We start from the raw sequence: 27,994 nt of genomic DNA on the forward strand, positions 1-27,994 counted from the left end.
GTCACTTCAACTCACCACACGGAAAACGGTGACCTCAAGCGTAGCGGGAAATGAACACGAGGCTGAGATTCACTAGCTCCCCCAGGGCCTGTGAGAAACGCAGACTACTCTGGAAGAGCGCGGACGTTGACACGAACAGTCCCGGGAGCCGGTAGCTCAGACAGCTGGGCTACTAACGCGCCGCCCCGTGGACTCCTGGGAACTCCGGCCCACGCGGGAGTGCGCAGGCGCAGATGACTGATCCTTGGCCGGGGGTGAGGTTGGTAGGTCCTAGGGGCTCTGAGGAGGCGGGAACCCGGAGCTCGGACCGGGAGGGCAGACTAGGGAGCCGGTCGCGGAGGGGAGGCCAGGGAGGAAACAGGGAGTTCAAGCGGGCCTGGTAATTCTGAGGAGGGAACCGGAACTGAGCCCACGGTAACCAGACACTCGGATCTGTGCGAGCGGGGCCTCGGGCGTGGTCCGTGGGCGTGACCCTGAGGGTGACAATCGAGTTTGACCTGAAGCGAGCTCCGCGCGGGGAGGGTTTTGTCTGTTTTGACCCCGAGGAAGCTCCATCGCTGGGAGCGGGGCCTCAAACAGCGGGCGCTGTGTGTGTGTGTGTGTGTGTGTGTACCGAATTGAGGCGGCCTCCTGTGCCCAACCTGCTGCGTTTTGGGTGCCTGCTACTCTGAGAGATGTTGGGACCGAATGTGTGTGAAAAGTGGACAGAGTTGTGTTGCTGCCTCGGGTTTCCTCCTTACGTGTCTAATTTTAGAGTAGGTGGGAGTCCTGCTTGATACTATAGGTGACTATGGAGAAGCGAAAGTGATTTTGTGACTTTGCCTGGAATTATGCAATGTGCATGTAGAATGACATATGGGTACTGTGAGATGGTGGTTTTCTGAAGTAAGTTTGGTTGAATGTAACTGTGCATGTGTTTGTAACCTACTGTTATTATTTGTGATGGTTTTGTGATTGAGAAACTGTGCATGACCACTGTTTAGTTGGGTGTTTAAGATTTGATTATCTGAAGAGTGGTCGTTAAGCCTGTCTCCAAAATTGTACCTCAATAGCAGTTTAGCAAATAGAGGTATAAGTATTGGAAAGGAAGAGGTAAGATTTCATTCCCCAGATGGTAAGATTCATTACAGGGAAACACTATGTGAACTAAAACCAATGTGTTGAAATTAATAGTGTTCTGTGAATAGCAAGCAGTAAAAAACAATCTTTGCTCATAACTAGTACTTTCAACACTGATGTATGAGTGAAGTTTCCTGCTTCTGGATGAAATCAGTGGTAGGGTCAATAGCTTCTTCAGGCATTCCAAGATTAAAAAGTATTTGGTATACTTTTAATCACAAGGTCAGTCTCATTTTAATAGTTAAAATAGTTTGCTAATTAAAACATTCACTGTAGCAGTCAAAACTTCAGACTTCACTTAGCATTGTATCATCTTCTCTTCAGGAAGCCTATAGAGTGGAAGGATCAATTTCTTTTCTAGTTCCATACCTGTACTACTAAAAAGTGTTGTTCAATAGTTAATCCTTAAATTAGCTATAAGTAAATAATAAGTTAATTTTCAATAATTAATTATGCTTATTAATTAGTGTGATACAGGTGAATCAATAAAGATTAAGTAAAGGAACTTAGAGTTCAGAGATTCTCAAGCATATAGGGATATGTAATATATGATAGAGATCGCATTTCACATTAATTGAAAAAATATGGATTACATAATATGTAGTATTGCTAAACAAGAAAACATACAACAAAAAAACTTCACAAGGTAAAAACACTTTAATAGTCATATGAGCAACTAAGAAAAATTATTTGCAATTTAAAATAAAGGGTTTACTAAATAAAAAAGGAAGATAATATCAATTAGGAAATTAAAACATATGAGAAAAATAGACATTATAAGAAGATGCCATCATAGAAAAGAAATAAAAGGAGCTTATTCTCTCATAATAAGAAATATGTAAGCTAGAACTACAATATATATCTGATAGGCAGAGATTAAAAATTTATTATCAACGGCATTCATCAGGGTGTGGGGAGGTATTCTGTGCTGATACTAACAGTGTAAATTGGTAGAAATCCCATGAAGAACTATTTGGAAATACATGACAAACCTGTCTTCCATGGGAAATGGAAGGTAGAGCTGCAGAGGGAAAAGCACAATGTTCCCTCTCTCTCTCCAGCAATGACAGATTGCCCAGATCCATTCTAATTCATGAAGAGACTAGGTTTCTTGTGGTTAGGGAGCAGGAATTGCCCTTTTCCCCACTAACCTCCAGCTTGGATATGTGTGGGTACACAGAGTGGGCAAGTGCTGAAACAGTGAAAATTGATGCAGATTTAACTGAATTATTCTGGGAGATCTAAGTCAAATATGGTTTCACATGGCTCTTTGTATCCTCCCATCTCTGCCTTCTCAGGATTCTTCCCTTTTCCAAAAGAAAGGCTCAAAAGAGAAGGTTCATCTCTTGCAAATCTCAAAGCCATGCCTCAGGTGAGATGATGTTTCCTCTCTTTCTGAAATAAGTTGTTTTCAGGTGATATAAACATTTGCTTCCCTGTCCTTAAATTTCCGGGATGTTGGCATTTGCTTCCATGAAACTGGTCTCCAGTAGGGCAAGCAAGTGGCCTAAGTGCAAAATGTAAGGAGTGCTCATAGGGTTGTGCATCCCTAAATTGTGCATCCTACGTTCCTCACCTTCCCTACCTAGTTACAGACCTGTTCCCAGTTTTTCTTATTCCAACCAGATAAACATAAGCCTTTCCCATGTGTATCTTCTTGTTGTAGCCAATGTTTACATACTGACTTGGTATATTATTCATCATCTCCTTTCTTAGTCTTCTCACAAAAGTACTGCTGGAACAGAAATGTATTATTTTGATTAAAAAGGGAATATATCGGGGTGCCTGGGTGGCTCAGTCGTTAAGCATCTGCCTTCGGCTCGGGTCATGATCCCAGGGTCCTGGGATCGAGCCCCGCATCGGGCTCCCTGCTCGGCGGGAAACCTGCTTCTCCCTCTCTCTCTGCCTGCCGCTCTGCCTACTTGTGCTCTCTCTGTGTCAAATAAATAAAAATAAAATAAATAAAATAAAATAAAAAAGGGAATATATTACTTTACTGAATCTATCCATCTTTAATGAATCTATCTTGTCTAGACACTGATTTGAGATCTAAGTTGTGAGGAGTCAAGGAGCAGACATGGAAAAACTTTGATCATCTCCACTCACCTAGGTTTTGCAATGATACAGTGGGAGGTAGAATTGGTAAATTACATCATTAGCTTGTGGTAAGATGTCTTGTTGTGTGAGGTTTCCAAGATAGAGATTGGCTTGCAAGCTTGTACAGAAAATTGTGATTTTGCATTCTCCCCTGTGATCCTCCTGTGCATTTTATCCAATTCGTACAAACGGTGGCCGGCCAGTGAAAACCTTTCCAGTATTTCAATGCTGTTACAGATTTATTCTTATCTTTTTAGTTTCTTCCAATTTTTCATATGTGGGTGCAGCAGAATGAAATGCATATGCTAGTCCATTCTTGAAACATTCTACTTTGAATCAAAGGTGGTACTTTTTCCTGTTTTCATGTCTTTCAGAAAATTCCTCTTCATCCGCCCATCTTCAAAATACTGATTTTCCCCAGATGCCAGTTGGTTCTCTTCTCTTCACTGTCTCTTTTTCTCTATGCACAGATCCACTCTAAAGGTTATACTGATCTAATTCTAGTGACTCTCAAATACCTCTCTCCATCCTAGACTTCTATTCAGAGTGTCAGAATCATATATCCAATCTCCAAAAGTTATGACCACCTGAATGTCCCTTAGACACTTCAAGTACATTTCCAAGGTCTACTTCATTACCTCCTTTGGTCCAGCTTATTCTTTCTTCTGTTTTCCATTTCCATTTTCTAGTCTCAGCACCTCCCCACTTGCCTATGCAGGTAACCCAAGAGCTATGCCTCTTTTTTCCACTCTACAACCAATTTATGACCAATTCTGTTGCAACCCATTATACACTAACCAGTTTTCCCCTCTCTAGACCACTAATATCACCTTAATCTAGGAAACATCTCTAACAATGGTTACTTAATTGTCTTTCCCACTTAACACACCTCAAGCCTTCTCCGGTCTTCAAGAGTATTGCCTCTAAAGTACAAATTTTATCAGATAACATATGTGCTATTTAATATTTCTTTATACTCCACAAAGCAGCAGACCAAGCAAAGTGGGGTACGCATTAGAATGGAATGTATAAGACAGTGTATCGGAAGGGAGGAAAATACTAACAGATTGCATTCAAGAGCAGATCATCAACTCTGTGGATTGCCATTATTGCTGACTGATGACTTATAAATAAATATAAATATGTTGAGAGCGTTCTCAGTACATTTTTAAGACCACTGCTCTGTAGGAAAGAATTTAGTATTATTTGATAAACATGCGCACTGCCTAGCTCATTATATGTTTTTCTTCTTAGAGCTCAAAGAATCTTAACATACCGTGTCTTTTGCTGTTTCCTCAATTTACTAACTAATTTTCCTCTCCTCATGAATTTTAAAAGCTGATGCCCTGTACAAAGCAAATTCATTGTGAGGACAAAATTTTGATGTTCTCAGTGAAGCCTTGGAATACAAAATGAAATTTTTCTTCACTTCATAGCACTTTCCCTTGTACATATTTCTGTCATTCATCTGTAATATCTCTTGGGTATATGTATTTATATGTATGCCTCTCACTTAACCTGTAACTTCTCATGAGCAAGGCCAGGGTTTTATTCATTTTGGTCCACCAGGCAACCAGTCACATTTAAGGCAAATAGTATAATCTTATATATTTTTAGCATGAGATAGTAAGTAAATACAGAATGTATTATCAGAGAGAATTTTCTACAATAGAAAACACAAAATAAGAAAACTAGTCTGACCACTGACATGGTCTCCAATATCTAGTTCTCACTAGTTCCAATCACTTTAGGATGAACTAGAGTATGCCCTTACAGGGATCAGTGTCATTCAAGGATGTGACTGTGGACTTCACCCAGGAGGAGTGGCAGCAACTGGATCCTGGACAGAAGGCCCTCTACAGGGATGTCACGTTGGAAAACTACTGCCACCTCATCTCTGTTGGTAAGGAAAATTCCTTGAATCTTTCAACATTATACATCTTTCAAGGATTTCTAAAGCATATGGAACTTTGAATTTCAGACATCAGAGGTGATGAATCCCTTTTTGTTACCAGATAGTGTGATTATGTCCTCACATGCCTAGTGCAGGGTATTAACTTGGTAAGATGTTAATGTGTACATCGTCTGTCACCTTAGAGCTATATCTTTCTCTTCTTTCAATAGTTTTGAAGCCCAAGCAGCTTAGACCAAGTCTCATTTTTTATTACCAGGGTTTCACATGACTAAGCCTGATATGATCCGCAAGTTGGAGCAAGGAGAAGAACTATGGACAACAGAGAAAATTTTTCCAAGTCAGAGCTACCTTGGTGAGTCTGTAAAGATAAAATCCAGTGGACTCAGGTAGTTGACACCTTTGAATGTTTTGAGGGATCTATTTTTTTAATTGTGGTAAAATACACATAACATAAAACTTATTATCTTAACCATTTTTAAGCATATAGTTCAGTGGCATTAAGTACATTTACATTGTGCAACTGTCACCACCATCCATCTCCAGAACGCTTTTCATGTTTTAGAACTAAAACTGTACTCTGGGCACCTGGGTGGTTCAGTTGTTAAGCAGCTGCCTTCGGCTCAGGTCATGATCTCAGTGTCCTGGGATCAAGCCCCACATTGGGCTCCCTGCTCAGCGGGAAGCCTGCTTCTCCCTCTCCCTCTGCCACTCCCCCTGCTTGTGCTCTCTCTCTCTCTCTCAAATAAATAAATAAAATCTTAAAAAAAAAAAAGAAAACTATACTCATTAAAAAATATCTCCCCGTTACCTTCTCCCCTTAGCCTCTGGCAACCACCATTCTACTTTGTCCCTATGAATTTATCTACATAGGTACTGCATGTAAGTGGAGTCATGTGGTATTTGTATTTTTTGTGATTAGCTTTTTTCATTTAACATAATGTCCTCAAGGTCTACTCATATTATAGTATATCAGAATGTCCTTCCTTTTTAAGGCTGAGTAATATTCCAATTGTATGTGTATATCATATTTTGCTTATCCAGTGGACACTTGAGTTGCTTCTACCTTTTGGCTACTCTGAATAATGCTGCTATGAACATGAGTGTACAAATATCTACTTGAGTCTTTGCTTTCAGCCTTTTTGGTATATACTCAGAAGGAGAATTGATGGAATATACAGTAATTCTGTGTTTAATGTTTTGAGGACCTGCCATACTGTTTTCCATAATGGCTACACCATTTTACATTCCCAGTAACATACACAAGAGTTCCAATTTCTCCACATCCTCACCAACACCTGTTATTTTCTATATTGGGTTTTTAGGTTTTTTTAAATAGTTGAAGTCTTATTAGGGATCTCTTTTTAAAGGCCTGAAATCTTTGACATGCTTATACATGACTGATTTCCATGCCTCTAAAATCTAAGTTTTGATTTTGACTATCACTCCTCATGTAAGTTCTTTCCTTGTTTGCCTTATTGTTTATAGATATACTGACTGCTGTTACTTTGCCAAGAATCTACTCCATGCTTTGTAGGTATAATGTACGTGGAGATCTTAAGTGTGAAGTCCTTCGAGTTCTGACAGAAGCATAAACCCATGTATGTCACACCCAATATAAAGAGGCCTTCAGGCCTCTTCCAAGTCCGTCCCTTCCACTAGGACAATCACACTTGTGATTTCTACCAGCATAGATTAGTTTTGTCTATCCTAGACCTTTTTCATATCTATTTTCTTTAACTCAGCTTAACGTGTGAGAGACATACACATGTTTTTGCAGTAGTTTAGGTAGTTTCTTTTAATTATAGAATAGTATTCAGTTTATACCAGTTTGTTTATACATCTCCAGTTCATAGACATTTGAAATGTTCCAGTTTGGGGCCATTATGAATAAAGGTATTGTGAACATTCTTGTAAACATCTTTATGTGGACATACGTTTTTATTTCTCCTCAGTAAACACCTAGCAGGTGGTATCACTCATTCATTAGGCAGGTGTATATTTCACTTTTTTAAGAAACTGTCAGCTTTTAAAAGTTACTGTACCATTTTAAACTTTTACCAGAAATGTGTGAGAATTTTGATTGTCCCACCATCTCTTCTGTATTTGATGTTATCAATATTTTCATTTTGGTCATACAGAAGTGTATGGTAGTATATCTTTGCAGTTTTAATTTAGATATCTCTTAATGATTGATGATGTTGAGAACTTTTTCAAGTGCTTCTTCAGAGGTGCCTATTCAAATGTTCTGCCCATTTTTATTGGGTACTATATTTTTTCCTCAAGTAGTAGGAATTCTTTACATATACTGGATAGAAGTCTTTTGTTTGATGTAGGTATTCTGAATATTTCTTCAGGTCTATGACTTGCCTATTTATTTTAACGATGTCTTTCAATAAGCACAAATTTTTAACTCTGATGAAATCCAGTTTATATAATTATAAAAATTATATAAATTGGGGCTCCTGGGTGGCTCAGTCGTTAGGCGTCTGCCTTCGGCTCAGGTCATGATCCCAGGGTCCTGGGATCGAGTCCCACATCGGGCTCCCTGCTCGGCAGGAAGCCTGCTTCTCCCTCTCCCACTCCCCTGCTTGTGTTCCTGCTCTCGCTATCTCTCTCTCTGTCAAATAAATAAATAAAATCTAAAAGAAAAAAGAAAAAAAAATTATATAAACTGGATTTCATCATCTTTTATAATTTTATAATTATATAAACTGGATTTCATCATCTTTTATAATTCTTTGACCTCTCAAATATTTTCCTTCTACTAGGTTGTGATGATAGTTTCCTATATTTTCTTCTAAAAATGTTATGAATATTTTGCTATTTTTATTAATTCTATAGCCCATCTCATGTTAAGTTTGGTTTATGATGTGAGGTAAGGGCCGAAGGTCTACTTTCTTCCATATAGATACCAATTTCTCCCGTCACTTGTTAAATTAAATTAAATTGCTTGGTGATCTTATCAAAAAATTGTTTGATTATATTTGTGTCAGTGTATTTTTAGACTGTTCTTTCCTTTGCTATGTTTTAAGTCCTATTGCCAGTACTACCTGGTCTTTGATTATTGGAACTTTCTAATAAGTCTTCAAGTCATAGTAAGTCTTTTAACTTTCTTCTCTTAAAAATTGTTTTAGCTATTCTGGGTCATTTTCTTTTTCAAATACATTTTAGAATCAACTTCTTAATCTCTTTAAACAAATGTGCTGGGATTTTTATTGGTGAGAACAAACATCTTAGCAATACTGAGTCTTCCAGATCATGACTATACTATATCTTTCTATTTTAGTTAGCTTCTGTACTTCCTGTAAGCAATATCTTATTATTTCTAGTATAGAGGTCTTATACATATTTCATTGTGTCTAATCTTTTAATATTTTAATGCCAATGTAAATAGTAGGATATTTAAAATTTCTTTTTCCAGTTTGTTGTTAATGTACGTACCCACAATTGATTTTTATATATTGATTTTGCATACTTCTACTTACTGTATTCTACCTATTACTTAAGTTTTATTGTTGTTGCTGTTGTCCCTTGTTTGTTTTGGTATATTCCTTTAGTTTTTGGAATACAAAACATGCCTTGTAGAAAAGAGATATTTTACTTCTACATTTGTATATGTTACTGCTTTCATTTCTTTTTCTTACTCTGTTGTACTGATTAGGATCTACAGTACAATGTTGAATAGAAGTGGTGACAGTGAGCATTCTTATCAGTTCACTAAATTTAGAAGGAAGACATTTAATATTTCATTCTTGAGCCTAATATTAACTGTAGGCTTTTCATAAGTGCTCTTTATTAAATTCTGGAAGTTCTTTTCCTAGTTTTCTGATTGTTTTAATTATGAATGTTGTTTTTGTTGTTGTTGTTGTTTTTTTAAAGATTTTATTTATTTATTCGACAGAGAGCACAAGTAGGCAGAGAGGCAGGCAGAGGGAGAGGGAGAAGCAGACTCTCCACTGAGCAGGGAGGCCGACGCGGGGCTCGATCCTAGGACCCTGGGATCATGACCTGAACCGAGGGCAGCCGCTTAACCGACTGAGCCACCCAGGCGCCCCATGAATGTTGTTTTTAACATACTTTTTCTACACCTGTTGAGATGATCATATGATCTTTCTTCCTTAATCTATTACTATGTATATGACATTAATTAATTTGAATTTTAAACCAAATTTGGACTTCTGGGATGAACCCCAATTGGACAAGATGTATTATATCCTGCTTCTAGATTACTAATATTGGTTTGCTAATTTTCTAGCAAGTTTTTATGCATGATTTTACCAAGGATAGTGATCTGTAGTTTTCTTGTAATGTCCTTGAAAAGTTTTTGTATCAGAATTGTGTCAGTAATATCAAACAGGGGGTGTTCCCTCTTCATCTGTTTTCTTATAGGATTTGTGTAATATTGGTATTACTGCTTCCTTAAATGTTTGATGAAAATCACTGTTAAGTCATCTGGGCCTGCATTTTTATAATTCAAGACTTCTGCTTCCAGCCCTGAGGAAGTAACAGAGTCTGGAATTACACTCTTACAGGAAACAAAAAGAAAACTGGACAAAACTATTTTCAGATATTGAACAACAGGCAGCACAGGCCTGGATTCCTGAGAGAAGAGAAACAAATGAGATGAGCCCTACCTCATCCCAGGCTTTCATCTGAAAGCAGCTTCCAGACTACAGTACAGAGAAAGGAATCCAAAAAGAACCTGGCAATTTTACTGACTTGAGGAGACTGACCTTGGCATTCAAGGAGATTGAGGTGGCTAAAATTTCCAGGACATACTTCCCAAAAGAAGTGAGCTATGCAGAAAAAGAGTTCCCCAAATCTGGAAAAGTTTCTCCTTGAGTCTTTGGCTAAATATAAGCCTGCACATGTATAGGTGAAACTCTGTGAGACTAGACAAAGACATGTTCTAAGGAAAATACAACTACCATGGTGTTGTAAGATGAACAATCCCCATAGCCTCCTGTACAAAGAATCATTTTATTTCTTTCGAGCCAGAATGGAGAGAACTTGTTGATAGAGGATGTTAGATAGACACCCTAGGAAGGCCACACCTAATAAATGGGGCTAGATTAGCCATAGGTTAAAGACTTTGCAAGATTTGCCATAAAAGAGCTTAAATGGGTGCCCGGTGGCTCAGTCGGCTAAGCGTCTGCCTTCAGCTCATGTCATGATCCTGGTATCCTGGGATCAAGCCCCGCATTGGGCTCTCTACTCAGCGGGGAGTTGGCTTCTCCCTCTGCCCTCTCCCCCATGCGTGTTTTCTCTCTCTCAAATAAATAAAATCTTTTTAAAAATTTTTTTAAAAAGAGCTTAAACAAAAGCATCAAAAGGATTAAACCAACCCAAAAATAATTGCTATGTATCTGTTGGGTCCTCTAGAATGGAGATACTGAGATAGAGTTAGGAGTATAATAGATTTCTTAGAGGTACATCTATGAAATATAAAGGAGAAGAAAGTAAGATTGAACATAGAAAGCCATTAGATCATGATACAGATCTGGAACCTATGGAAGGAAAGAGGGAGATGCTAACAGGTTTGGGCAGGGAGAGCCTCAGACCATTGTGCAGACCTGACAAAGTCTTAACCAACCTAACTGGTCTGAAGCAAAGACTGTCCATCTGAGGAGTCCCCCATGGAGAGAATAGCCAGCCTCTAGTATCTTCTCACTGTTCAGTCTTTGGATGGGAACTTCCTGGGGAAACTCTTGTTTGATTCATCATCTGAAGAGTATCCTGAAGATGCTAATAATTGCAGGCTGTCAGGTAACTACACTTCCTTTTTTTTTTTTTTTTAAGATTTTATTTAGTTGAGAGAGTGAGTAAGAGAGCACAAGCAGGGGGAGCAGCAGAGAGAGAGGGAGAGGCAGGCTCCCTACTGAGCAGGGAGCCCAATGTGGGGCTCAATCCCAGGATCCTGGGATCATGACCTGGGCCAAAGGCAGACACTTAACCAACTGAGCCACCCAGGCACCAAGTAACTACACTTCTTGCACGTGAATGGCAAGTTCTCTCCTGAAGGGAGGTCGTGTGGGCAACTCTATGGCTGCCACGGAATGCCAGTAAAAGGACACTACTCTTTATAAAAATACAACATGTGTTAAACTCAACAACATTAAACTGATAATGTCTGATATCCAATAAAAAATTATTAAACATATGAAGAAGAAGGAAAATATGACCCATAAACAGGGGGAACAAATCAGTCAATTAAAAAAAACCCACAAAACTAAGTCAACAAAATCAGACCTAAAAAAGGTAGAGGTGGTGGAATTTGCAGACAAGGATGCTAAAAGAGTCATTATAAATGACCTCAATATCATAAGGGATGTAAAGCAAAAATGAACATAATGAGGCAAGATAGCAAAGATAGAAATAACCAAATGAAACATCTAAAGATGACGATTTAATATCTGAAATGAAAAGGAAGACCCAACTATGTGATGTATATTAAAAATATTAAATATAAAGACACAGGAAGGTGAAACATAAAAACATGAAAAATATATATCATACTCTCTTGTGGTTGCCCAAAGTGAGGATGAAATTAACAACCTATCCCACTCACCCAAAATTTGACTTCAGATGTCAGGACTAAAATCTGACATAATGAGGCTTTCTGGGAAGAGCAAGGAAGATTCCCAGACTGGTCCTAAAATGGCTTGTGAGTGCAAGAGGGTGTGTCTGGGTTTCGTGTTTATTGTGGTTGGGGGGTAGGTTAGGTGAGGGTTCTACATGTGGGCTAGTGATTGCATAGTTTAAACTTTCTGCCAGCACCAACAGAAAGAGCATAAAAGCTCTCTTACTGGCTTGCCCAGGTGTGGGGCAAGAGGGGAAAAAAGAAAGACAGGTCTAGGAAGATGTCAGCAGTAAGACCTCAAAAATGGAATCAGACTCTATTACACATGCAAACACTAAGCATGTAGAAAGTTGGAGTGGCTATACATCCAAGTAGATTTCAGAATACAGAATATTACAGTGATAGAGACACTTCATTAGAAGTCATAACAGTTCTTTTTTTTTTCCAAGATTTTATTTATTTATTTAACAGAGAGAGGTACAGACACAGCAAGAGAGGAAACACAAGCAGGGGGAGTGGGAGAGGGAGAAGCAGGCTTCCCGCAGAGCAGGGAGCCCGACGTGGGACTCGATCCCAGGACCCTGGGATCACGACCTGAGCCGAAGGCAGACGCTTAACGACTGAGCCACCCAGGCGCCCCGAAGTCATAACAGTTCTAACAGAGCTTCAAAATACATCAGTGTTTCTCAGCTTTTTATCATTATCACTCCCCTAGAGAGTATTTTTAGAGATTTTTTTTCTAATTGCCCCCCATTAAATTTCAATACCATAATCTATGTTCTGTTGCCATTTGGAGGGCCACAGACTATTATAATATCTAAGAAACCTTTTTTCATTTCCCCATTATAAGTTTTGCTCCCTTGGGAGAAGCCCCCATTGAGAATGCATGAACTACATGAAACAAAACTGATAGACCTGAAAGGAGCAATGTAATTATAGCTTGAGATATAAACACCTCTCACTCAGTAATTGACAGAACAAAGAAAACAATAAGGTTATGGAATGCTTGAAAAACTATACAATCATTTGTATCTAGTTCATCTTTATAGAGTATTTTACATGGAACATTCACCAAGAAAGACCATATATGCTGGGTCATAAAACAAGTATCAACAAATTGAAAAGAACTGAAATCATAATATGGACTCTGACCACAACAGAATTATATTTGAGCCTTGAACAACACAGGTTTGAATAGTGCAGGCCCACTTATATGTGTTTTTTTTTTTTTAATAAATACAGTATGTGCTGTACTGTATTTATAAAAACAGTCCTTATGATTTTTTAAATAATATTTTCCCTTGCTAATTTTATTCTAAGAATACAGTACATAATACATATAACATACAGAATATGTGCTGTTTATGTTATTGGTCAACAGTAGGCTATTGGCAGTTAAGTTTTGGGGAGAGTCAAATGTTATTTATGGATTTTCAACTGTGTGGGGGGTTGGTGCCCCAACCTCACATTGTTCAAGGATCAACTGTAATTCAATCAAAAATATCTCTATGTGTAAAACTAATGTAATGTTGTGTGTCGACTATACTTCAATCTTTAAAAAATGTATGTCTAAATTTCCCAAACATTAGGAAATTAATCACCACATTTCCAAATCAGAGGAATCAGAGAAGAAATCCTAAAGTAAATTTAAAGATACTTTGAATGATAATTAAAACAATATACCAAAATTTGTGGGATGCAACTAAAGCAGCATTTTAATTTTTTATCCTTTTAAATCAGGGATCTAAACTGCCACCCAAAGTAACTAGAAAAAGAAAAATAAATTAAACTCAAACGTTAGTAAAAGGAGGGGTGCCTGGCTGGCTCAGTCAGAAGAGCATGCAACTCTTGGGGCGCCTGGGTGGCTCAGATGGTTAAGCATCTGCCTTCGGCTCAGGTCATGATCCCAGGGTCCTGGGATCAAGTCCCGCATCGGGCTCCCTGCTAGGCGGGGAGCCTGCTTCTCCCTCTCCCTCTGCCTCTCTCTCTCTCTGTGACTCTCATGAATAAATAAATAAAACATTAAAAAAAAAAAAAGAGCATGCAACTCTTGATCTCAGGGTCAGGAGTTCAAGCCCCACATTGGATGTAGAAGTTACTTAAATAAACTTGAAAAGTTTTTTTTTAAAAGTTAGTAAAAGGAAAAAATAAAGACTAAAACAGAAATCAGTGAAATATATAACAGAAGAATAACAGAGAAAATGAGTGAAGCCAAAAGCTGATTCATTAAAATAATTGATAAATTAATAAACCAGGGCGCCTGGGTGGCTCAGTTGGTTAAGCGACTGCCTTTGGCTCAGGTCATGATCCTGGAGTCCCTGGATCGAGTCCCGCATCGGGCTCCCTGCTCGGCAGGGAGCCTGCTTCTGCCTCTGACCCTCCCCCCTCTCATGTGCTCTCTCTCTCTCATTCTCTCTGTCTCAAATAAATAAATAAAATCTTTTTAAAAAAATTAATAAACCATAGCTAATATGGTTAATAACTTTTATACTAATAAGAAATAGAAGACACAAATTACCAATATTAAAAATTAAAGAGGCTGCATCACTACAGATCCTACAGACATTAAAAGGACAACTAGGGAATAAACAAGTAATTTTATATCAACAAATAGAGTAGGAGAGGACACTTCCCAACTCATTTTATAACACCAGCATTATCCACAACCAAAGGCACTATAAAAATAAAAAAACTACACACCAACATCATGAAGCTAGAAAAAAATCGTTAATAAGATATAAAACAGAACCTAGCAATATTTTAAAAGGATAAAACCTCATGACTAAAAAGAGCTTATCCCAGGAAAGCAAAGATGATTTGATATTCAGAAATCAGAGGCACAGTCAGTTAAGTGTCCAACTCTTCGTTTGGGCTCAGGTCATGATCTCAGGGTTGTGAGATTGAGCCCCACGTCAGGCTTCATGCTCAGTGCGGAGTCTGCTTGATATTCTCTCTCCCTCTGCCCCTCATGCCCATGTTCTGTCTTTCTAAAATAAATCTTTAAAAAAAATCAATCTATGTAATTCCCCATATAAAGGTGAAAAGAGGTCTAAAGTCAAGGATCTGAGGTGCCACTTAATGTAACTAGAAAAAAATTAAGGAGTAAAACCATGAAAGTATCTCAGTAGGCATGGGAAAATAATTAAATTCAGTTCCTTTTATAAAGCCTTAGAACAGATTAGCAATCAAAAGGAATTTCCTCAGCTTCATTAAGGGTATCTTTGAAAAACTTATAGCCACCATCATACTCAAGGTAGAAAGCCTGAATGCTTTTCCTCTGAGATCAAAACAGAAAAGATGCCCACTATCACCACTTCTATTAAACATTGTACTAGACACAAGTCAGTACAATAAGGCAAGAAAAAGAAACTAAAAGGCTAGCAATTAGAAAGGGAGCTATCTTCATTTGTAGGTGAAATGATTGTGTACCTAATAAATCCTAAGGAATCTCAAAAAGAACTGTTAGAGGAAAGAGGGCGGGCTGACAAGAGGGCGGGTTGTGGACTGGCGGAGCAGGGACCCACTCCAGCGACCCGCGGACAGCGGCGATCCCGACGCCCGTGGAGCCGCAGACCAGCAGGAAGAAGATGAGCCTTAAGTCTGAACGCCGAGGAATTCATGTGGATCAGCCAGAGCTCCTTTGCAAGAAAGGATGTGGTTACTATGGCAACCCTGCTTGGCAGGGTTTCTGCTCCAAGTGCTGGAGGGAAGAGTACCACAAAGCAAGGCAGAAGCAAATTCAGGAGGATTGGGAACTGGCAGAACGACTTCAGCAGGAGGAGGAAGAGGCCTTTGCCAGCAGTCAGAGCGACCCAGGGGCCCAGTCCCTCACGTTTTCCAAGTTTGAAGAAAAGAAAACCAATGAGAAGATCTGCAAGGTTACCACAGTAAAGAAATTCCTCAGTGCTTCATCCAGGGTTGGATCAAAAACGGCAGAAATTCAGGAAGCAAAAGCTCCCAGTCCTTCCATAAACCGGCAAGCCAGCAATGAAACGGATAGTGTCTAAAGAGTTCATATAATTTCTCAAGACCTTCCACAAGACAGGCCAAGAAATCTATAAGCAGACCAAGATGTTTTTTGGAAACAATGCATTACAAAAGGGATTTAAGCATTGAGGAACAGTCAGAGTGTACTCGGGATTTTTACCAGAATGTGGATGAAAGAATGCAGACTCGTGGAAAAGTGCCTTCAGAAAGAGTTGAGAAGATAATGGATCAGATCGAAAAGTACATTATGACTCGTCTCTATAAATTTGTGTTCTGTCCAGAAACTACAGATGATGAGAAGAAAGATCTCACTATTCAAAAGAGGATCAGAGCCCTGCACTGGGTTACACCTCAGATGCTTTGTGTCCCTGTTAATGAAGAAATTTCAGAAGTATCTGATATGGTGGTGAAAGCAATCACAGACATCATTGAAATGGATTCAAAGCGTGTACCTTGAGATAAGTTGGCCTGCATCACCAAGTGCAGCAAGCACATCTTCAATGCCATTAAGATCACCAAGAATGAGCCAGCCTCAGCTGATGACTTTTTACCACCTCTAATCTACATTGTCTTGAAGGGCAACCCCCTACGCCTTCAGTCCAATATCCAGTATATCACCCGCTTCTGCAACCCAAGCCGATTGATGGCTGGGGAGGATGGCTGCTATTTCACCAATCTGTGCTGTGCTGTGGCTTTCATTGAGAAATTAGATGCTCAGTCTTTGAATTTAAGTCAGGAAGATTTTGATCTATACATGTCCGGCCAGACTTCTCCCAGGAAGCAGGAATCTGAGAATTGGTCTCCTGATGCTTGCTTAGGGGTTAAGCAAATGTATAAGAACTTGGATCTTCTGTCTCAGTTGAATGAAGGGCAAGAGGATCATGAGTGAAGCCAAGAAACTTGAAAAAGACCTAATAGAGTGGACGGATGGAACTGCAAAAGAGGTTCAAGACATTGTTGAGAAATATCCTCTTGAAATTAAACCCCCAAATCAATCTTTAGCAGCTTGTGACTCTGAAAATGTTGAAAATGATAAACTTCCTCCACCATTGCAACCTCAAGTTTATGCAGGATGATAAAAATTTACATGGGTAGTATTTATTTGAGCCTAAATTGTAGCTAGCCCTTACTACAGTCCATGATTGGAATCTAGACTATAACTTAATTGCTTATAAATGTCAAAGCATTTTTAAAGGTACAGTTTGCGGGGATTGTTTTGTTTGTTTTGTTTTTCCTGGCAGGGGAAGCTTAGTAAATAATAAAATACTATTTATTTGAGTTAAAAAAAAAAAAAAAGAAGAACTGTTAGAACCAATAAGTAAATTAGCACATTCACAGAGTTCTTGTTTTAGAGCAAATTTGAAGAAACTTTGTCCAGTATTTCTACAATTATTTTTCTGTGCTATTCTCAATTACATTTTAAATAATTTTAACCTATTCTCTGTAGAGTTTATTAAGAAGTTTATATATATTTTTTTAGTTTGGGTAATTTCTGTTAACCAGACTTCCAAAGTACTGATTCTTCATTCTCTTATGTTCCTATGCTGTTAAACTCATCCAATGAATTTTGCATTTAAGATACAAGGTTTTTAAAGTTTGCATTTCCTTATCTCTCCTGAATTCTCCATCTTTAACCATATTTCCATCTTTTCTTGTAGATTTTGTAAGCATATTTATTACAGTTATTTTAAATTCCTTATCTTGTAATTTTAATGTAGAGGACATATATCAGTCTGATTCTGTTGACTGTTTTTTATCTTCTCTATTGGTCGTATTTTCCTGTTTCTTCTCAGGAAAACCTTGTAGATAATATGTTGTCAAGATGCTGGATTCTTTTTCTTCCTCTGAAGATTGAGTTTTCACCCAGAAGGCAGTTAAGTTACTGGTGGCCCACACTGATTCCTTTTTAAGATTGCTTTTATGTTTTTTAGATGATTTCTATTTCAGTTTCAGTTTTGCCTTTAGTTTTATGGTGTTTCTCTTAGTCCTGGGATGCAGGCTTTAGCCATTCTGGGGTTTCAGTAGAAAGACCAAAGGTTCCTCTCACCAGGTTCCTCTGACTTGGCACAGGACTGGTATTAAAAACTATTTTTCCAGAGCTAAACAGCTGCTGAAATCTTTAATCAATTCTCCCAGTGCTCCAGCTTTCTTTTCCCTTTGTGCTTCTTGCAGTCTTGACCTGTAGATGCAGTTAACCAAGGTTTTGAGGAGAGGTTTATGCTAATTTTGGGGTTTTCCTTCTATGACTTTTCCATTCTCAGATTTTGTCTTAAGGTTTTTTTCCTCAATTTATTCTAGTAGCCCTGAACTTGATCTCAGATTTTTCTGCACAGGATGACTCCTGCTTTCTCCCAGAGATCTATCTATCCCTTGTGTGCTGCACAAGCTACCAGGGCCCACAGTGGAAAACCTGGGTAAATGTAGATCTTAGGTAGTGTGGTTTCTTCCTTTTCAAATGTTATATCCACTTCAGTTTCTGCCTGCTTTTGATCACTCTTTAGTTCTTTAAAACAAGTTGGTCTTTTACAGCTGGTCCATAGTTTATCATTGTTATCAGCTGGAAGGTTGTTTTGAAACTAACTTCTTTGCCATTATCAGAATCTGGATATCTAGATAAGCAATTTCTCAAACATTTTAGTTTTGGGACTTGTTAATATTCTTAAAATTATTAAGGATTAAAAGAACTTTGTGCATGTGTCTGTGTACCTTATTAGAAGTTAACACAAAAAATTTTTACTAATTCATTTTAAAACAATATAAAAATAATAAACTTATTACATGTTGACATAAAATCATATTTTTACAAAAATAACTATTTCCCAAAAGAAAAACAATAGTGACAAAAGTGGAATTGTTACATAATTGAAATTTATTTAATAAATAGCTGATTTTCACATCTGATTCTGTATTCAATTTGTTGTAAAATGTTGTTTGAATCATAATATATGAAGAAAACCTTCCTTCATGCATTATATGTAGTTTGAATGAGAAATATTTTTTTAAAGATTTTATTTATTTGTCAGAGAGCGAGAGAGAGAAATAGAGAGCCAGCACAAGCAGGGGAAGTGGCAGGCAGAGAGAGAAGCAGGCTCCCTGCTGAGCAAGGAGCCTGATGCGGGACTCAATCCCAGGATCCTGGGATCATGACCTGAGCCCAAGGCAGATGCTTAACCAACTGAGCCACCCAGGTGTCCCTGAATGAGAAATATTTTAAGCGCCTTTTTAGACTGTCATAGATATTCTTCATTAATACTACATCCAAATGTAACAATTGGTAGTTCCTGAACAGTTAGTTGCAATATAGAACCTGAAACCATAACAATGAACTTTTGTGCCCTGCTCAGTGAGAAGGCTGCTTCTCCCTCTCCTCCCCGTTCATGCTCTCTTCTCCCTATCTCTGTCACTCTCTCTCTCTCAAATAAATAAATAAAATCTTAAAAAAAAAAAAACAGAGCTATTTTTTTCATCCCAAATCATCATCTAAAAAAAAAACAACTACAACAACAAAAAAAACCCCATAAAATCCAATGGTCTACTTAAATGGATATTTTACCCATGCATTTTTTGGTAATATTATGTATTAATCATTTGGAAAGTAACAGTTCAGTGACATCTAACATCTTCCAAATTTTGACATATTTCTATATATAATATTAACTTTAAAAAAACACCAAAGGCTACATTTGTTAATGTCATCAGAAATGTTATCAGAAAAGTCTTAAGAATTGGGAAGCTGACAAGCTCACAGTAGCAAATACAAGCTTTCCAACATAATGACCTTTATTTGAAAGCTTGAATTTTATCATTGGCTATAAATATTAGCATATGTTTTCCTTGAATTAACAGGCTCACATTGTTCAAGAAAATATCTACCAGGGGCGCCTGGGTGGCTCAGTTGGTTAAGCGACTGCCTTGGGCTCAGGTCATGATCCTGGAGTCCCGGGATCGAGTCCCGCATCGGGCTCCCTGCTTGGCAGGGAGCCTGCTTCTCCCTCTGACCCTCCCCCCTCTCATGTGCTCTCTCATTCTCTCTCTCTCAAATAAATAAATAAAAATCTTTAAAAAAAAGAAAAAGAAAATATCTACCAGAAGGATGCCTGGGTGGCTCATTCGGTTAAGTATCTGCCTTTGGCTGAGGTCATAATCCCAGAGTCCCTGGATGGAGTCCTGCATCAGGCTCCTTGCTCAGTGGGGAGCCTGTTTCTCCATTTGCCTGCCACTCCCCCTGCTTGTGCTCTCTCTCCCTCCGACAAATAAATAAAAGCAAAAAAAAAAAAAAAAAGGGGCGGCTGGGTGGCTCAGTCGGTAAGCATCTGCCTTCGGCTCAGATCATGGTCCCACATCGGGCTCCCTTCTCTGCGGAAAGCCTGCTTCTTCTTCTCCCACTCCCCTTGCTTGTGTTCCCTCTCTCACTGTGTCTCTCTCTGTCAAATAAATAAATAAAATCTTTAAAAAAAAAAAAAAGAAAATGTCTACCAGATAACCACGTTTGAATAATAATCAGTTGTACTCTCAAGTAAAAATGCTGTTCCACCAAAAGTAGATACAGATATCCCCTGCTTTTTAAAAGTTCATGTTTTGCCACTTTGGTTTTACTAAAGACCTCCATTAGTACCTGTTTTCACTAACCAAAAGAAATCCGAAGAGGATTTTTGCTTTTACAAAACAAGGTGAAAAGCAAAAATAACACTCAGTGTTTGCTTTGCAGCGAGCTGTAGAGGCACTGCCAAGCTCCTTCCCCGGAACTACACTCAGCATCTCAGCATCAGGCTGCCGTAGCTTTGAGCATCTGTGCTTTACCTCAGTTTATTTTGCACGTCCATTAGCACGATGTGTCAGAAAAGCTGAAGAGAGGTTATTTTTTGGATCTGGGAATGCTCAAAAATTTTTCTGTATAAATTAATGGTAGTTGCTTCTTCACTTTATGCCATTTCAGCTTATGAAAGGTTTCACAGGAACATTCTGTTTTTGGATGCAGCGGGAGGGGACAGAGGGCCCTGTATTCAGTTAATTAATTACACCGGTACTTTTCCTCACAAAATACATTATACTCTGGTATGCAACAGAAGTGCTTTATGCATACGTCTTTAATCATCACACAGAATATTGAAAATATGTGTACTCAAGGGTGGAGATCTAATAAAATTAATGATTTTTTCCTGCTCTATCAAAAACAGTCTTACATGAAATCTTTTTTCTTATGGATTAGAAATGTAGTGATTACTATTATAGATTGGTGCAACTGTTTTCATTTATGCTGATGTGCCAGCATTTTACCCACTGTATTAATCGTATTTTTAATCTTCTATATTTTATGATGTCTTGACAACTTTGGAGGGCCTTGCTGGCTGGGGAGAGATTGCCCCTCCCAGAGCTAGCTAATTCGTAGAGACAGTAAACAACCTGTTGGTAAGCCCACATTTCATATAAAAACCAACAAATCCAAGTCCATACCCTCAACTATCTCCTTTACCTAAGTCTCACACACCAAGCCAACATTTCCCGTGCCCTAAATCACCCAGGGCCAGGTACATACAACTAAAGACCACCCCTGTAACCCATAGCCTCCAACACTGTTCAAAAAAGCAATCCTAAACTGTTTCTCCTGCCCTTTCCCATGCAAGCAAGTCCCATAAAAGGCTCTGGCATAGGCTTTCCCCTCTCTCCTTTCTGCCTCCTGACCAAGCCTGCTGTTCCTACATTTGACCCTACAAAGGAGGAAATGTACGGAAGATCATTTAATGGCATCAGCCTATGTCATCAGTTAGTCACCCTCATAAATTAAAATTCCATAAGTACAAATCAGACACCCATCTTAAAAAGACAGATGGAATGTTGTTATTAACAAAAATAGTTTTTATGGACTACCTCTCCCCCTCCCTGCCTCCCACATAAGGATCTCATATACTAAGGTCCATAAATCACACTTACGGAACTGCTGGTTTAGGCCTTCCTGTTTTTCGTGTTTTTAACATTTCAGTCCTCTTTTTTCTTTTGTTTGGTCTCCTATTTATAGGCAGTCTTAAATCTATCCAAAAAGTAAAAAGAGAAATCATTGTCTAATATATCTTCCTCTTAGTTTTCATTTCCTTTCCTTTCTTTCCCTGTGCAGTGTCTTAACTGTTTCTTGCAGTCAGGCTTACATCCTATTCTCACCATGACACCTGCCATCAGATTTCAAAATCCATATGCTGTGGACCTAAGATAATTTTATTATCACTTTTTTTAAATAACTTTATTTCCAATAAGTTTCCATGTTCCATATCATAGTGCTCAGATTCCTAATTCCTACCCACCTTGATTTGGGTAAAAAAAAAAACTAACTCATTTTAATTCTAGTTCCCTGAGTGCCTTTTCACACCTTCATTTCTTTTCCTCCCTCCTTTATTGCCTAGGAAAATAAATATTTATTGAATAAATTGATTTTATTTCAGTGGTCTCTTGTTGATATCCTTAAAGGCTCTTTCTTCATCTTCAGTTCTTGCTTTTATAAGAGTCCTATAAGTTGGGGCACCTGGGTGGTTCAGTTGATTAAGGATCCGATTCTTGGTTTCCACTCAGGGCACTCAGGTTTTGGTCTCCTTGTGGGGTCTAGCTTTGTGTCAGGCTCTGGACTCAGCGTAGAGTCTGCTTGGGATTCTCTTGCCCTCTCCCTCTGCATATCCCCCTCCCCACTTGCACGTCCGCATGCTCTCTCTTAAAAAAAAAAAAAAAAAAAAAAAGTTCTGTAAACTAATCTGATCCATTCTCAAGTTGTGGTTTTCTTGTTTTTTATGTGAATGGCTTTCAAATAGACATTTTCAGCCCACTTCTCTCATTTGAACTCTAGTGTATATTTTGATCTTCCTAGATCAATACAACAATCAGTTGTGTCATACCTGTGATTATTGATTTTTTAAAAAGATTATGGGGCACCTGGGTGGCTCAGTCACTTAAGCAGCTGCCTTCGGCTCGGGTCATGATTCTGGGATCAAGCCCTGTGTCGGGCTCCTTGCTCAGCAGGGAGCCTGCTTTTCCCTCTCCCTCTGCCTGCCGCTCCCCCTGCTTGTGCTCGCTCTCTCTCACTATCTCTCTCTGTATGTCAAATAAATAATCTTTTTTTTTAAAAAGATTTTATTTGTCCGAGAGCGTGCACAGTATACACAAGACCACCCTCACTTTTGACACCAGCTGTCAGTTCGGGGGTCCCCAAGACTACTGCTAGTATCAACAATATGCTATAAGGATCCATGGAACTTACTGAAAGCTATTATGTTCACAATTAACAGTTTATTACAGAAGAAAAAATACAGATTAGAATCAGTCAAGCAGAAAGGGCAGAGTCCAGGAAAGTATCAAACATGAAGCTTTTAGTAGACCTCTCTCTGTGGAATCAGGGGCAAAACTACCTTGCTGGTGTGACAATACATACAGAATATTGCCAACCAGGGAAGCATCACCTGAGCCCCTTGTCCAGAGTTTATTTCGGGGCTCCATAACATAGGCATGATTAACTGTACATGTAGCCAGTCTCAGTTTTCAGCCCCTTTAGAGGTCAAGCTGATACTGTTTGACCCAAAGCACGCACCCTAAATCACACTCTTGGTGTGGCTCAGAGACCTCACACTAAATTACATTGTGACTTACTAGCTGGCCAAACGCTCCCAGGCAAACAAATACATATTCCAAGGGCTTAGAAGATTACTTCTCAGAAGCCAAAGGCTAATGTCAGATGTCTCTTTGGGCAAGGTTATATTCTTTACTATACAATACAATATGTATATCATTTAGTTAAAAGATCAAGTTTCACTTCCTCTGTGAAATCCTTGACTTCTCCAGACCATGTTCAATTCCTTTTTTTCTGCATTCACATTCTACTTATGTCTGTAAATTGCAAACAGACACATTCTCTAGTATGATCAAACTTCTTTTCCCATCCGAACAGTTGCCCCCAAAAAAGGTTCTTTTACTTTTCATTACTGTAGTTTGTAACAGAGGCTAGATATCCAATAGTTACCTAACTTTCGTTGATTCCATGCAAGGAAAACATCTTTCCTATCCATTCAGAAATCATTTAATGATAATTTCTTTATTTCTTTATTTATTTATTTATTTATTTATTTATTTATTTGACAGAGAGAGAATGAGAGAGCACATGAGAGGGGGGAAGGTCAGAGGGAGAAGCAGACTCCCCGCCGAGCAGGGAGCCCGATGCGGGACTCGATCCAGGGACTCCAGGATCATGACCTGAGCCGAAGGCAGTCACTTAACCAACTGAGCCACCCAGGCGCCCCAATAATTTCTTTTAAATATACATGCCAAGAGGCACGTGGGTGGCTCAGTCGGTTAAGCATCTGCCTTCAGCTCATGTCATGATCCAGGGGTCCTGGGATCGAGTCCCACATCAGGCTCCCTGCTTGGCGGGGAGCCTGCTTCTCCCTCTGCCTCTGCTGCTCCCCCTGCTTGTGCTCTGTCTCTCTCAAATAAATAAATAAAATCTTTTAAATAAATAAATAAATATATATATACATGCCAAGATCACATCCCTTTATCTCAGATAACCGTGTGTTAACATATATTCAGAAGATAGTCAATAAAATATTGACATCCAAGAGCATAAGTTTTAGTTGGGAAGGCAATATTATCAAATTGAGCATTTTACATATAATATTCATATTAAAAGAGCAGGTTGTTGAAAGAGTTCTTGAAACGGATGGTCCAGACTATAATTATAATCTAATTTCAGACAAATTCGACATTAAAGGATACAAATAATATATGAAGGCTTTTCAATAAATTGAATAGTAGAATGTCCCTGCAGGTGGTTAAGGTCCTTAGAAAGATGATGTTACTCCAGTTACTAATACAGATTAGTTTTAGTGTGTTCTAGAACCGCACATAAATGGAATTTTATAATATATACTCTTTTGCATAAAGCTTTCACTCTGAAAAATGAGATTCATCTCTTTCCATTGTGTATCAGTAGATTTTTTTCTTTTTTATTGGTAAGTAGTATCACATTATATACATACATGACACAATATTACCAATTACCTTTTGATGAGTACTTGGGCAGTTACCAGTTAAGGGCTATTATAAATAAGACACAAGTCAAGGGTAAGATGAATCCATATTTAAAATTACCCTACTAGAAATGGGTGGTAGTAAGGGAACAATAATCAGATATAGCCAAGAATTATAAGAAAAATAATAGAGTTAAAAAAAAAGAAAAGAAAAATATTAGAGTCGGTCAGTGCTGTAAACATACAGTTGAAGAATCTAGGCCTTCACATTCCCCATAGGGAATAGCAGAGTTAAGGTATGTTACTGCATTGGGAGGAAAACTTAAACCCATCCTTCCTGAAAACTGAAAAAGTAATTCAGAAAATGAAAGGAGGAAAAGTTAGAACTGATGGTCAGGAGAATTTAGTTATTGACCATCTCTGCAAGAATAAATCGATGGTAACAGCAGTCAGAATACAACAGTGATTATATTCATGTTTCAAGTATGCTTTGTTGTCTGGTTTATTTTACAACTCCTAATGGAAATAGGTTTCCGAAAGTCTTCCCTTTCAAGAGAAAATAAGTTGTGTGGAGAGTTAGGGCCTAGGCTATAAATAGTGTTTCTCTCAACATTAGGAAAGGAGTGCTTGAGAAAGTTCATTTGCCATGGATGGGTTACATGCAAGTGAGGAAGAAACAAATGGAAGTATTTTATAACACATATTTAGGCATGAGGGAATAATATTTAGGCTTTCGTTTCTACCTGAACATTTTCCTTGCTTACTGGTTAGTACCCTTAATAAGCTCACTCCATTATTTCTGAATCTGCCTGTTCCAAGAACAATCCCACTTTCATCATCCTTTGTCTTCTGTTTACTTGTCCTTGTGTTTATTATATCTGCTCAACGTAGTTTATATTTACAATATGCCAAAGATATGAGTGTTCTTTTCTTATGCCAACTTTTCCTCATTTTAACTGTGTAGCAGGATTTGTGTTTATGTCATATGAATTTTCCCTACGAAGAGGTATTTTATTTTGGCCCTTGTATAGACCACAATAGTGAGGCTGACAGTTGCACAATGGGTTGTTTGTATATACATCCAATCCATAACATTTATGTGAAAACTTACAATGTTGTTATTCTTTTCTAGAAGAAGATGGAAAAACTGAAGATGTTTTAGTGAAGTTCAAAGAATACCAAGACAGGCACTCCAGATCAGTCATATTCATCAACCACAAAAGACTAGTTAAGGAAAGAAGTAATATTTTTGGGAAAACACTTACTGTAGGCAAGAACCGTATTATTTCAAAAACATCGCTACGTGAATATAAGCCTGATGGAAAGGTTTTAAAAAATATTTCGGAATTAGTCAGTAGAAATATAAGCCCTGTAAGAGAGAAGTTTGGTGAGAGTAATGGATGGGAGAAATCATTCCTCAATACTAAGAATGAGAAAATTCATACTACAGTGAATCTCTATAAACAAACAGAAAGGAGTCTGAGTGGTAAACAAGAGCTTATTCAACATCAGAAGGTTCAAACTCCTGAGCAATCATTAGATCATAATGAATGTGAAAGATCCTTCCTTATGAAAGGAATGTTATTTACACATACCCGAGCTCACAGAGGAGAAAAACCCTTTGAATACAATAAAGATGGAATAGCCTTAATCGAAAAGTCAAATCTCAGTGCCCATTCACAAACTCTTATTGAGAAGAAACCCCATGCATACAGCAAATATGGGAAGTTCCTCTGCAGGAAGTCTGTTTTTATCGTGCATCAGAGATCTCAAACAGAAGAGAAACCCTTTCAGTGTCCTTACTGTGGGAATAACTTTAGAAGGAAGTCATATCTCATTGAACATCAACGAATTCACACAGGTGAGAAACCTTATGTTTGCAATCAATGTGGGAAAGCTTTCCGTCAAAAGACAGCCCTCACTCTACATGAGAAAACACATATAGAGGGGAAGCCCTACATCTGTATGGATTGTGGGAAGTCCTTCCGCCAGAAGGCAACTCTCACTAGACATCACAAAACACATACAGGGGAGAAAGCCTATGAATGTACTCAGTGTGGAAGTGCTTTTAGAAAGAAGTCATACCTCATTGATCATCAGAGAACTCACACAGGAGAGAAACCATATCAATGTAATGAGTGTGGGAAGGCATTTATCCAGAAGACAACTCTCACTGTACATCAGAGAACTCACACAGGAGAGAAACCCTATATTTGCAGTGAATGTGGGAAGTCCTTCTGCCAAAAGACAACCCTCACTCTCCATCAAAGAATTCACACTGGGGAAAAACCGTATATTTGTAATGAATGTGGGAAGTCCTTCCGCCAGAAGGCAATCCTCACTGTTCATCAGAGAATACATACAGGAGAGAAATCCAATGGATGTTCTCAGTGTGGGAAAGCCTTTAGTAGGAAATCAAACCTCATTCGCCACCAGAAAACTCACACAGGAGAGAAACCGTATGAATGTAAAGAATGTGGGAAGTTCTTCAGTTGTAAGTCAAACCTCATTGTTCATCAAAAAACTCACAAGGTAGAAACCTTGGGAATTCAGTAAAGGATATGACTTTTTGGTAAAAACTTTTGAAGTCATAGTAAACCCTGTACATGATGTAGCTTGCAAATATAATAATATTCAACAGTTTTAGGTACTATTCCACAAATTTACCTACTGTTTTTGAGCCTATATAACAAAGAATGACTAGACAAATGACAATAGTCATTGAAAATACTGCCCTAAATTTTTTATTATTAGATTCAGCAGGCATAAGCTTCCTCTGTCAAGTTTCTACAAACATTTAAAATTGCTTATTTTCAATTTCAAAACATACCTTGTTGTGACCCACTAATAAGGAGTTGACCAACTGGCAGTGGTCTGTGGACCACACTGTGAGCAGAGGTGTTTTAAAGAAAGGAAGTGTGAACTGTATTTCTCGTTGGAAATATGAAATAAAAATTAGTTGTTACCTCCTCAAAATTTACCACAGTTCTGACTTCTAACATTATAAATTAGGTTTTGCTTATTATGAACCTTTATATAAATTGGATTATACATCATGTATTCTTTTATATATGGCTTGTTTCATTCATCATTATGTCTGTAAGACTCATTAGTGCATGCAGCAGTTCACTTATTTCTATTCTATATAGAATTCCATCATATGATTAAATGACAATTTATCCAATCTACTCTTGATGGACTTTTTCATTGTTTACAGTTTAGGGTCATAATAAATAATGCCTCTGTGAATATATTTGTTTTTTGGTGTACATATGTTCATTTCTCTTGTTTTCA

General features: G+C 38.2%; 1 protein-coding gene and 1 pseudogene across 9 annotated transcripts; both read left to right on the top strand.

Moving 5' to 3' along the window:
- The first annotated feature begins 179 nt into the window (after positions 1–179).
- Positions 180–27,994, top strand: ZNF382 (zinc finger protein 382). Of its 9 annotated transcripts, none has more exons than XM_035023688.1 (5): positions 180–259; positions 2,418–2,491; positions 3,591–5,119; positions 5,388–5,483; positions 25,833–27,994. In XM_035023688.1, exons 3-5 carry the CDS (start codon positions 4,981–4,983, stop codon positions 27,254–27,256), a joined length of 1,659 nt encoding a protein of 552 aa, XP_034879579.1. In that variant the 5' UTR covers positions 180–259; positions 2,418–2,491; positions 3,591–4,980; the 3' UTR covers positions 27,257–27,994. The 9 variants fall into 9 exon arrangements, with proteins under 9 accessions (XP_034879579.1, XP_034879585.1, XP_034879582.1 ...); XM_035023694.1 differs by having other exon boundaries at positions 25,836–27,994; XM_035023691.1 differs by having other exon boundaries at positions 4,968–5,119.
- LOC118022825 lies at positions 14,193–18,613 on the top strand (annotated as a pseudogene).

Source organism: Mirounga leonina, unplaced genomic scaffold (genome assembly GCF_011800145.1).
Source record: "Mirounga leonina isolate KUSES-001 unplaced genomic scaffold, KU_Mleo_1.0 Mir_177, whole genome shotgun sequence".
Lineage (NCBI taxonomy): Eukaryota > Metazoa > Chordata > Mammalia > Carnivora > Phocidae > Mirounga > Mirounga leonina.